This window comes from Polypterus senegalus, chromosome 9 (assembly GCF_016835505.1).
Source record: "Polypterus senegalus isolate Bchr_013 chromosome 9, ASM1683550v1, whole genome shotgun sequence".
Taxonomy (NCBI): domain Eukaryota; kingdom Metazoa; phylum Chordata; class Cladistia; order Polypteriformes; family Polypteridae; genus Polypterus; species Polypterus senegalus.
The window spans coordinates 7,970,944-7,984,178 of record NC_053162.1 but is presented as its reverse complement, the minus strand read 5'-3'; the positions used below and the strand labels follow the sequence as shown (position 1 = coordinate 7,984,178).

General features: G+C 44.2%; 1 protein-coding gene across 8 annotated transcripts in view; it reads right to left on the bottom strand.

Annotated features, from left to right (window-relative positions):
* Nucleotides 1–13,235, bottom strand: part of dnm1a (dynamin 1a) — a 471,312-nt gene that overhangs the window by 204,787 nt on the left and 253,290 nt on the right. For all 8 annotated transcript variants that reach the window (XM_039762667.1, XM_039762670.1, XM_039762673.1 and 5 more), the window contains one exon: nucleotides 7,515–7,628. In XM_039762667.1, the coding sequence (XP_039618601.1) occupies nucleotides 7,515–7,628 (114 nt within the window). The remainder of the gene's footprint in view (nucleotides 1–7,514; nucleotides 7,629–13,235) is intronic.

Genomic DNA, 13,235 nt, shown 5'->3' with positions numbered 1-13,235 from the left:
TGTTTTTTTGGCAGTCTCGATTCCCTAAGTGGAGAAGAATTAAGAAACTTAACTTGATATAACAATCATTGGCTGTTTTTATGGTTTCTGATGCAGTGCAGGATTTGTACCCACTGCCACTCCAACACAAAAACAAATAATCGAGAGAGGCATAAATTAGTCAAGGCTGATAAAAAAATGTGACATAGGGAAGTCGAGGACAAATTCAGCCAAAGTGCAGGATGGCACAAACACAAAGAAGGTAAAGGACTGAACTGTTGGCATTTCAAATGAAGGCACTTGAACGTCTAGGGTTCCTTTCGTATTGGTGGACAAGTTAGTAGTGGAAATGCCTAAATTCGCATGTATACCCCACAATACTTACCTGTTTAACACAAACTGATTCTCATTCTCATCACAGACACAAAACCTCAAACTCAAAACAAGAAGTTACCTTAACAATGGCCGAGGCCGGCTACCTTGGCTTCAAATACAGTACCTGTAGCAGGGGCCACATAAGTATTGCTGTTTGTGGTGTTTGCACTCAGTCACGTCTCGTCACGTCTTCACACAACACCCCGTTCAAACTACTATGTGTTTGTTTAAATGTCGTCCCCGTAAAGAGCAACGGGGAAGGATGCTGACCCCCGGAAACGTTAGTACTGGATTTTCGGCTCATTACTATTTAAACGGTAAGGAGGGACAGAAGAGGTAGAGGAGAGAGACGGAGATTTTTACCTAACAACATCCGATCATCATTTTCTGCCCTTATTTACATCGCGCCTTTTTCCCAGTTTGCTTCTCATTCAGCCGGATTTACTATGACACATTCATCGCCAGAAACCCCGGGGTTGGACATTATTTTCCACCATCGCACGGTAGGATTTTATTCAGGAGAATCAAACACAATCATTTTGAACAGCCATCATTTTGGACAGTTATTTACCCGGCGTGTTTTAAATTTTGGGAGACAATCAAGGTGATCCCAACTTTTTTAATGGTTGCTATTCTGGAAAAGGGCAGCACGGTGGAGCAGTGGGTAGCGCTGCAGCCTCGCAGTTAGGAGACCTGGGTTCGCTTCCCTGTGTGGAGTCTGCATGTTCTCCTCGTGTCTATGTGGGTTTCCTCCCACAGTTAGGTGTATTGGCGATCCTAAATTGTGCTTGGTGTGTGTGCACTCCCTGCGGTGGGCTGGCGCCCTGCCCGGGATTTGTTCCCTGCCTTGCACCCTGTGTTGGCTGGGATTGGCTCCAGCAGACCCCCGTGAACCTGTAGTTAGGATATAGAGGGTTGGATAGTGGATTGAGGGCGGCACGGTGGTGCAGTGGGTAGCGCTGCTGCCTCGCAGTTAGAAGACGAGTTTGCATGTTCTCCTCATGTCTGCATGGGTTTCCTCCCACAGTCCAAAGACATGCAGATTTAATGCACTGGCGATCCTAAATTGTGCTTGGTGTGTGTGTGTGTGTGCCCTGCGGTGAGCTGGGGTTCGTTCCCTGCCTTGTGCCCTGTGTTGGCTGGGATTGGCTCCAGCAGACCCCCGTGACCCTGTAATTAGGATATAGCGGGTTGGATGATGGATGGATGTTTATTACACATGTGCAGGGGCAAGGGAGGTTTCGTTGTTGTATATGTGGTGTTTTCACTTTGCTGGTATGGTGGAGGAATATACAGTAATCCCTCCTCGATCGCGGGGGTTGCGTTCCAGACCCCCGATAGGTGAAAATCCGCGAAGTAGAAACCATATGTCTGTATGGTTATTTTTATATATTTTAAGCCCTTATAAACTCTCCCACCCTGTTAACATTATTAGAGCCCTCTAGACAAGAAGTAACACCTTTTAGTCAAAAGTTTAAACTGTGCTCCATGACAAGACAGAGATGACAGTTCTTTCTCACAATTAAAAGAATGCAAACATATCTTCTCTTCAAAGGAGCGCCGTCAGGAGCAGAGAATGTCAGAGAGAGAGAAAAGCAAACAATCAAAAAATCAATACGTGCTTTTAAGTATACAGAAGCACCGCGATAAAGCAGCATTTTCTTGAGGAGCGTCCGTGTCCTCTGTGCAAACAGCCCCTCTGCTCACACCCCCTCCGTCAGGCAGAGAGAGTGAGAAAGATAGAGAGAAGCAAACAAGCACCGCGGGAAACATATCTTATAGCATTGAGGAGTTTTAGTTAATATGTAATACATGCTCTGATTGGGTAGCTTCTAAGCCATCTGCCAATAGCATCCCTTGTATGAAATCAACTGGGCAAACAAACTGAGGAAGCATGTAACCTAAATTAAAAGACCAATTGTCCGCAGAAAAAATCTGTGATATATATTTAGATGTGCTTATATTTAAAATCCGCGATAGAGTGAAGCCGCGAAAGTCGAAGCGATATAGCGAGGGATTACTGTATATAGATATATTTTATGTCAGGGATTGGTATTATTTGTCACAGGCGGCTGGGGGTGGAGCCCAGCCGGGATGCCCGAGGGGACTGGAGGAGGGCTGGTGCCTCCTCCCGACCACGAGGGGGCAACCGCCCTGGTTTTGTTGGTGGCCTCGGTGACGGCTTGCTTCTGGCCTCTGGCATCCGTGTATATATACAACCTTCGTTTAGTAATATACCGTATTTACGTGTGTACCACACACACATTTTTTCCCAAAAATCTGGTGCGCGTCATACATGAGGAAATGTAATTCTGTAATGTTTACTTGTTCTGCTTGCTCGCGCTCTCTCTCTCGCTCGCTTGCTCAATCACAACACGCGTCATACACGGGGCAAAACGATTTTCGCAATTTTCTTAGTAAAAATTAGGGTGCACGTCTTACACGAGGGCGCATAGTACACGAGTAAATATGGTAGATCTGGTTTAGTACATTACTATATACTGCATACCTTGCCATTCTTTCTTAAACTCTGTGAAGTGCCTTGACAATGGGAATGGCGCTATATAAATAAAATGTATTATTATTATTATTACAAGTAGGTTCTCCTCAGCAATTTAACCAGGCCACGGGTCCTGGTAGTGTGGCTGCCTGCTGGGTAAGCGGTTGGCCTGTCTGCACTCGTTGTGGGACACTTATATCCTTTGCCTTCCTGAACACAAACTCCTACCTTAGCAAACATAACCTTTAATGATAATAATAATAGCAGCAATAATCAGTTGAGTCATTGACAACACAATTGTTATATTGGCAGCAGCCATACCACCTGCACTTTAGAAGAGGTCACCCACCTGAAGCTAAGCATATTCAGGCCCAGCCAGTACTTGGGTGGGAGACCATCTAGGAAAAGCTTGGGTTGCTGCTGGTGAGGCCAGTATGGGGCTCTTACCCTGTGGTCTGACTGTACATCCCAATGCCACCAGTGCAGTGACAGGGACACTATGTTGTGCTGTCCTTCAGATGATACTTAAAACCGAGGTCCTGAATTCTCTGTGGTCATAAAAGATCCTTGATAAAGAATAGGGTAGTGTCGCCCAATGTCCAGGCTAAATTGACCACCATGGCCTAGGCATTCTGGCGCCCCTAGTCATCGCTGGTCTCTCTCACCACTTCAATCAATCAACATTTATTTATATAGCACATATTCATACAAAAAAATGTAGCTTAAAGTGCTTTACAAAATGAATACAAAAATAGAAGACACAATAAAAAATAAACATAAGTCAACATTAATTAACATAGAATAAGTAAGGTCCGATGGCCAGGGTGGACAGAAAAAACAAAAAAAAAACTCCAAAAGCTGGAGAAAGAAAATAAAATCTGTAGGAGTTCCAGACCAAGAGACCACCCAGTCCCCTCTGGGCAATCTACCTAACATAAGTCAAACAGTCCTCTTTGTATTTAGGGTTTTCATGGAAGGACTTGATGATGGAAGGACAGCTAATGTGTGGTGAGTGTACTACTGGTGCAAAAATGGCTGCCTATGCATCATGCAGGTGGGGGCTGCACATTAGTGGTGACTGAATTGCTCCCCCCTACTTATTGAAATGCTTTGTAAATGTAAAGCACTGATTCCCAAAGTGGTCTATATGGACCCCCAGGGGTCAATTTTGACTTGCAGGGGGTCTATGTCAGAGAGAAAAAAAATTGGGGGCCCACGAGATGTAAATGGTGGTCCACGTGAGCGGACAAAAGTTTTCATATTAGTAGCAACGCATAGCACGCATACGCGCAGTGAATAACACTTGTCCAGAGCTGTACCAAAGCTTTGCATGGAATAACTCGGACTTGTTTAATTCATCTATACTAATAAAAGGCAAAGCCCTCACTCACTGACTCATCACTCATCACTAATTCTCCAACTTCCCGTGCAGGCTCATTCCTTACAGCTTACTTACAAAAGTTGGGCAGGTTTCATTTCGAAATTCTACGCACAAGGGTCATAACTGAATCCTACTTATATACGTCCATAGCCTGCAGCTCGGTCGCCGTGTGAGGCGGAGTTGCGTCTCACATCACCACGCCTCCCACGTAATTGAGTGCCTGCCCATATAAGGCCGTCTGTCAGCAGCAATCCAAGCTGTGAGAAAACAGTAAAAAGGAGGCGTGTCAGACGTCGTGGTACATTTTCTGATGCAGCTAGACGGAAACAACTTTGTGACGCTGCCGCCAAATACTCGCAGGCAATTCCACAAGTTCGTAGACACGCTGCCGCTAAATAACCGCCAATGCCTCTTAAACATCTTAGATTGACAGGTGACGATTTGAGTAGTGGACACTTTGATGTTTATGAATGTTTAAACTCTCAAAAGCTGGATGTGAAGTTATCGATGAAGCCGGTTGTATGCTTACAACGCTTGACAGATGCCGAATGTCACTTCAACACAAGTCCTGCAAATACTGTCGTAATTGAAACAAACCATGAAACTCAAACCGATTACGACAGCAGCAATCCAAGCTGTGAGAAAACAGTAAAAAGGAGGCGTGTCAGACATCGTGGTACATTTTCTGAAGCAGCTAGACAGAAACAACTTCGTGACGCTGCCGCCAAATATTCGTAGGCAAATCCACAAGTTAATACCGGGAAGGCCTGTTAAACATCTTCGATTCACGAGTAGCGATTTGGGTAGTGAACACTTCGATGAATAAAACCTCTTATCTTTACAAAGGTTGACAACGAAGATGAGATGGTCAGGGATAGACTAGACAAACACAGAATATAACTTGAACACAACACATCCTACAAATACAAACCCGATTGAATGAAATAATGATAATCAAATCCTTGATGACAGCAACACTCATAACAGTGACAAAACAATCACATTGACAATCAGGTTACGTTATTTTCAAAATGTTTCCTTTTCTTTTTCATAACTTCTTTAACACACTACTTCTCCGCTCTGAAGCACTGGTATTTTGCTAGTCTATTATAAATAAGAGTGTTAGAGACAAACACTGTTCATTAGTTTTCTGAGTGCTACTTTTTGAGACCGTTTTATAGTTTTTGGATGCTACAGATCCCATTTTGAAAGAAGATGTAATCAAATGGAAACCAGACATTGCTTATTTAACAGATTTGTTTACTAAATTTAATGAGGTTAACTTGCAGTTACAGGGTGACAGTCTGAATTTAATAAAAACAAAGTCCATCATAGCAGCTTTTCTTGCCAGAATGAATCAAAATTAAGCAAAACATTGGAAGGCGCGAATTTTCCCAGTTCCCCAACTTGTCAATGATAAACATCCAGGATGATTCAACATTTAAATTTCCTTCACACAGACTTTAATACTAGGTTTGAGGATGTTTTGACTATGGAAATACCACAATGGATTATCAATCCATACGGTGACATCGGATGTCATATTACAAGAAGAACTGATCGGAATAAACACTAACGAAGAACTTAAGGTGCAGTTCAGAAAGGGATATCAGCAGTTCTGGCTTCAGAAAGATATACCTGTTGCTTATCCTGCATTATGGACTATCGCAAGAAAGTTTTTGATAGCTTTTCCATCTTCATACCTTGTGGAAAGGGGTTTTAGCGCGGTTGCCAATCTTCTTACAAAAAAAAGAAATCGATTGCAAATCATTGGACGTGGAGATTTAAGACTATACCGCACTAATTTGGAGCCTAATATTGAACAACTGCTATCAGAGCATCAGGTTCATCCCTCTCATTAACAGCATTATTTGTGTATTCATTTTATGTAAGAATTTTACTAGGTTCTGATTTGCTTCGTTCCAAATCCAAATATTTTCTTGCATTTTGTGTCTTTTCAACAAAGGTATGAATAAAAATTGTACAGTGGAACCTCGATTCACAACCATACTTCGTTCCAAAACTCGGTCGTAAACCGATTTGGTCGTGAACCGAAGCAATTTCCCCCAAAGGATTATATGCAAATACAATTAATCTGTTCCAGACCGTACGAACTGTATGTAAATATATATTTTTTTTTACTTTTTAAGCACAAATATAGTTAATTATACCATAGAATGCACAGCGTAATAGTGAACTAAATGTAAAAACATTGAATAACACTGAGAAAACCTTGAACAACAGAGAAAACTAACACTGCAATAGTTTGTGCTATAGCGCTAGGAACCGCTCGCTAAAAACACTTTTTATTTAATGAGTTTTAAGCACAGGGAAAAAAATGAACATTTGAAAAATCCGTAATTTAATAAACCACCAAGAAAAGTAACATTGCAACAATGCACGCTACGAACCGATTGCTGGAAACAGAACTGAAAACAAAATCAAGCCTTTTCTACCTTATGCATCCGGCCCTTGCTCGCCGCCGCTTTCGTGTGCGTGTGTCTCTTCGCGAGCCTCGTGCGCCTCTGTCTCGTGTGTCTCTCTTACCGAGCCTGTGTGTGCACATGCCTCTGTGTGTGTGTGTGTGTCTCTCGTGCACGCCTGTGTGTTTGTGCCTCTGTCTCGCACGCCTGTGTGTGTGTCTCTCTATACCGTGCCTGTGTGTGTGTGTCTCTCACACATCTCTGTGTGTGTGTCTCTCGTGCACGCCTGTGTGTGTCTCTCGTGCACGCTCACTCGCTCGCTGCACAGGAAATGCACAGGGAGTGACTGAACATGTACAAACCGAAAGGAAGACTGGCTTGTTCGTATACCGAGTGTGTGGTCGTGAACCGAGGCAAAAGCTTGGCGAACTTTGTGGTCGTAAACCGATCTGTACGTGTACCGAGGTTCCACTGTACATGTTTTTCTTTTTTTACAATTGTCCACTCTACAAAAAACCTTATCAAAGTAAGCAGCACTGTTGTCAGTTGTCAAAAACACATTTGAAGTTTAGGAAAATTCAATATTAGGCTGGCAGGGGGTCTATGGAAAACAAAAAAATCGGTAAGTGGTCTACGGGGCAAAAACGTTTGGGAACCTCTGATGTAATGAATTGTTAAAATAAAACAAAAATAGATTATGCCAAAATGCAAGCGGTCCCCATGATGATTCCAGAGTCAAATCCCAGTTACACCAAGCAATCCTGAAAGCCCAGCACTGCTGCCTGTAAAACGATGAATGAACAAACTTTCATGCTGTGTTTATAAGAAAAGGGAAGTTCCTAGTAAAGTCACTGACCTCATCATCTTTGTACCAAGACAAAGTCTCCGCAGTCAGCACAAACCAGTACTCTTTGGCACCTCCTTTCATGATTCCAATGTTATTGATGGTGAGCCAGCCCTTCCGAATCACCTGAGGAGGAAAACAAACATTTTAGCAGGCTGTTTGAGGCACTTCTCATCACCTAATTACCATGACAATGTCAGTCAGCTGCATGGTTGACATGGTGAAGATCACACAAATACAACATTAATGGAAACAACAAACCACATAAGGGAAACGTTATTCATTACTCACAACCAATTGAACAAAAACACATTTCTACACTCATCAGGTTATCGCCGAAGGCAGTAATGGCAGGTTCAAAGACTCAATAACTTGTGACAAGATGTTCAAAGACACGCTCAAATACTGAATCTCGGGTTTGATATTTGATTTGGCCAGAGTCAGGTCAGGTTAATTACGTCAGATAGAAAATGGGGCATCAGGTGGCTTAGAGTTTTATGTGTGAGAATTGAAAAATAAGGTGTTCTTCATACAAAAGCTTGCATCATTTTGGATGAATTAACTGGAAGAATTAACAGGAGACTGGGATCAATCCAGTCCAGTGTTTCTTAAAACTATCATCAATAATTAAGTCACGCCAAGTGGCGAATTACAATTGTAGTGAATGAGAAAGGGTTGAAAATGGTTTGCGGAAAGCCTTGGGATGGCTCACTGCTTGCATTTTCAGCCGCAATTCTCCAAGTGAGGACCGGGATGATTTTCCAAGAGGGAAATGATGACAGCTGGTGGTGATTCACCATGGGGGACCACCACCCCCCTCCCTAGGATGACATACGGCATGGGGATCGACGATTACGGGCTGCGAAGACACACAACAGAAAAAAACTGGGCTGTGAGAAAAAAAATAAAGTTTAACAATGACTGATTCAGTCCAGGGCAGCACGGTGGTGCAGTGGGTAGCGTTGCTGCCTCGCAGTTAGGAGACCTGGGGTTCGCTTCCCGGGTCCTCCCTCCCTGTGTGGAGTTTGCATGTTCTCCCCATGTCTGCGTGGGTTTCCTCTCACAGTCCAAAGACATGTAGGTTGGGTGTATTGGCGATCCGAAATTGTCCCTAGTGTGTGCCCACCATGCCCCGGGGATTTGTTCCTGTGTTGGCTGGGAATGGCTCCAGCAGACCCCTCGTGACCCTGTATTAGGATATAGCGGGTTGGATAATGACTGACTGACTGCACTAGGAGTGCTATTTTTATTTCCATTGGTGTTGGAATAAGCTTTTAAACACTAAAAAACTGTCAGTGGACGTGTCAGGAACACCTGGAAAAAAATGTTAACAAATATCTGCAAGTAATGTGTCTAGGGGCAGCACGGTGGCGCATTGGTAGCGCAGTTAGGAGACCCGGGTTCGCTTCCCGGGTCCTCCCTGCCTGGAGTTTGCATGTTCTCCCCGTGTCTGCGTGGGTTTCCTCTCACAGTCCAAAGACATGCAGGTTAGGTGAATTGGCGACCCTAAATTGTCCCTAGTGTGTGCCCTGTGGTGGGGTGGCGCCCTGCCCAGGATTTGTCCCTGCCTTGCACCCTGTGCTGGCTGGGATTGGCTCCAGCAGACCCCCCGTGACCCTGTAGTTAGGATATAGCGGGTTGGATAATGACTGACCTACTGACTGATTCAGTCCATCACAATGCATCCTCTCTCACACACACCCACCCTAAAATGAATCACACCAGTCACTAGTTCACTCAGTATGTATGCGTTTGGGATGTGAAAGAGAGGAAAATGATGTAACCTGGCAGACAATAAAAATAACACAAAAAAACAAAACCTAAACCCAGTTGATGCATTCAGATATTAGAAAACAGAAAACACGAGCCTCCCTTTGGGGAATTTCGAGTGAATATGAAAAGCCGATTCTACCCGAATTAGCCATGTTGTGATGTAGCTGTGACTTCTCGCCTCATTAACAGTAACCAGATCAGGACTCCGTAGGCTACGTTCACATTAAAAGCCTCATTGCTCAGTTCCGTTTTTTTTGCTCAGATTGGATTTGCCTATCTCGGCGGTTCACTTTCTGTAATTTAACTGTAATGGGAAGGCATCCGCCTTGCGAAATGGCACGCATGCGCACATTGACACGTTTCTGCACAAGTCATCTGTGTCACCAGCAACAAACAAATGTCATTTTTGTGAGACGACTTCCAGTATTAAAACCAACAAAATGGACATGCTAGTGGCTGGTAGACACATCGCTTTTTGCTCTGGAAGACTACAAACAGTTTGTCAGCTAAATGTGATTAGTTCAGAAAGGTGAAAAAAGGCCAGATGGCTAGTTTGGCTGTTTTCGCAGTTATTGCTGGCACTGCAGCACAAAGAGAGAAAGGAGTCAGCAATGGTAGGACTGTGCTCCAGTGTTGTTTTGCTATGATGTTGGCATTGGGTGATGGCGACAGCTCTCAATACAGGCGTATAAGGAAAAAACAAAAAAAAAACACGTGAATTCCGATCTGACTATTCTCATTCATGATGCATGGCCACAAATCGGATACATATGTGATCTAAGGTGGCAGAAATCTGATTTGAAAAGTTCGGATTTCTGTGTTCACACTGCCCTGAAAATGTCCGAATTGTGTCACGCTGAGGCAAAAAAAAAATTGGGTTTGAGTCACTTCAGCATGGTAATGAGAACGTAACCATAGAATCACAGATATTACACAAGTGCCAGACCCAGAACTATACATTTATATTCACCTCGTGTGTTTTTAATTGATGGTGTCCTTAATAACTTTTAGTTTCTAAACCATATAAAGGAAAGCTGGCAGCCTTACCCGGCCAGGAGGCCCCTGAGATGGAAGGACCAGGGGAGAGAGCGTGCACAGGGCATTATCTCACTTGGAGCACTAGATGGCAGCCGCTCTGAGTTGCAACAGTGCCTCAGATTCCCACAGAGCAACACGGGACATGGAGTTCTTCAACTCAGCTCTGTTGGGTTCCATGGGTGCTGCCAGGGAGTGGCTCCAAAATCCATACTGACCCCAACTCTCTCTTCTGTTTCTTTTTCCAGCTTGCGCCACCACCACCTACTCAAAGCATCATGATGCTCCAACATTGATGGACTGAAAGCCAGAAGTCTACGTGACCATCATCATCAGGTCCTTCCATGAAAACCCTAAATACAAAGAGGACTGTGTGATTTATGTTAGGTAGATTGCACGGAGGGGACTGGGTGGTCTCTTGGTCTGGAATCCCTGCAGATTTTATTTTTTTTCTCCAGCTTTTGGAGTTTATTTTTTTGTTTTTTCTGTTCACCCTGGCCATCGGACCTTACTTATTCTATGTTAATTAATGTTGACTTACGTTTATTTTTTATTGTGTCTTCTATTTTTCTATTCTTCATTTTGTAAAGCACTTTGAGTTACATTTTTTTGTATGAAAATGTGCTATAGAAATAAATGTTGTTGTTGTTGTTGCATAGACTGGGTAACCCTATTTCATGAGGTTTCCATAGGACTGGAAACAACATCTCCAGAACCACCACACTGAGCACTGGAGCCCCTCAAGGCTGTGTGCTCAGTCCATTACTGTTCACACTGCGGACTCATGACTGTGCAGCAACGCACAACTCTAATCATATCATATGACACGACTGTGGTGGGTCTCATCAGCAACAACAATGAGTCAGCATACAGAGAGGAGGTGCAGCGGTTAACGGACTGGTGTAAAGCCAATAGCCTGCCTCTGAATGTAAACAAAAAAAAGGAGATGATTGTTGACTTTAGGAAGACTAAGAGTGACCATCTGCCAATGAACATTGACGGCTTAAACTGTGGAGGCTGTCAATAGCACCAAATCCCTGGGTGTCCACCTGGCAGAGAACCTCACCTAGTCCTACAACACCAGCTCTTTAGCCAAGAAAAACCCAGCAGTGGCTCTACTTCCTGCGCAGGCTGAGAAGAGCCCATCGTCCACCAGCTATTCTAACAACATTCTACAGAGGAACCATAGAGAGCATCCTGAGCAACTGCATCACTGTCTGGGTTGGAAATTGCACAGTCAGGGATCGTAAAGCCCTACAACAGATAGTGAGGATAGCTGAAAAGGTGATGAAAAATTGTTCATAAAATCAGGCCCGACTTTGTTTTTTTACATTTTCTTACCTCCTCCAATTTTACATCAGTTTCTCAGACACTTTGAATTTTGTTGCAGCAGCGCAGTTACCAATTTCTTTTGCCACATCAAACGACTTTTAATTTAAAACCAGCTTCATGTTTTCTTCTGGGGCGGCATAGTGGCGCAGTGGTAGCGCTGCTGCCTCTCAGTTAGGAGACCTGGGCTCGTCTCCTGGGTCCTCCCTGCGTGGAGTTTGCATGTTCTCCCCGTGTCTGCGTGGGTTTCCTCCCAAAGACATGCAGGCTAGGTGGACTGGCGATTCTAAATTGGCCCTAGTGTGTGCTTGGTTTGTGTGTGTCCTGCGGTGAGTTGGCACCCTGCACAGGATTGGTTCCTGCCTTGCGCCCTGTGTTGGCTGGGATTGGCTCCAGCAGACCGCCGTGACCCTGTGTTCGGATTCAGTGGGTTGGAAAATGGATGGATGGATGGATATTTTCTTCTGATCGAACGCTCCATCATAGATAAGGGGATGCTCTTACGATAAAAGTGTATGAGGGTGAGAGATACAAAAAAACACAAACAGTGCAAATGTCACTTTGGAATAGTGCGGGTATTACAGTGTGGTCACGTAGGCACAATACATAGAAAGAAAAGGCGCGTGCTCTGTTATTACTCCCTCAGGTGGGCGTCAGCATATCATAATCTCTCTCTCGGACCAATAGCGTGCGTTTTCCGCATTCGACTAATATGACCGACATTATAAAATGACTTATCTGCGGGAGAACTCAAAACACGAGTACATACGGTACTTGTAATTGAAACGGACAGCCTTCTGCTTCTTGAACTGCTTCTAGACAATTTTGGGTGAGCTTCTTCGACCCTTTGTTCTTCTCAAGTAATTACTGATGTACCGACTAGAGGGTTATGCTGGTGTCATTTTCTATTACTTCCATCCATCCATTATCCAACCTGCTACATACTAACTACAGGGTCACAGGGGTCTGCTGGAGCCAATCACAGGGCGCAAGGCAGGAAACAAACCCTGGGCAGGGCGCCAGCCCACCACAGGGCACACACACCCACACACCAAGCACACACTAGGGACAATTTAGGATCGCCAATGCACCTAATCTGCATGTCTTTGGACTGTGGGAGGAAACCCACGCAGACACGGGGAGGACATGCAAACTCCACACAAGGAGGACCTGGGTCTCCTAACTGTGAGGCAGCAGCGCCACCCACTGCGCCACCATGCCGGCCTTTTCTATTACTTCTCTAGCATATTAAAAGTATCATGCTGCTCACTCCCCCATGCACTCTAGAACCTGCGGTGGCCGAGTTGTTCTCCTGTGATGGAACTTTCACATAACCAGAAGGAGAAACATCGCTGGTTTTCTTTCTCATCGATGGCATTATAAAATAATTGGCTCATGTTTTGTTTAAAATGATGTCTAATTATTTGAACTGCTTTGAAAAATCACTAAATTTAGCCACGTCTTTCAACATCAACTACATTGTCCTCACAGGTGGCGCAGTGGTAGTGCTGCTGCTTTGCAGTAAGGAGACTGGAAGATTGTGGGTTTGCTTCCCTGTGTGGATAGCACTTTGAGTACTGAGAAAAGCGCTATATA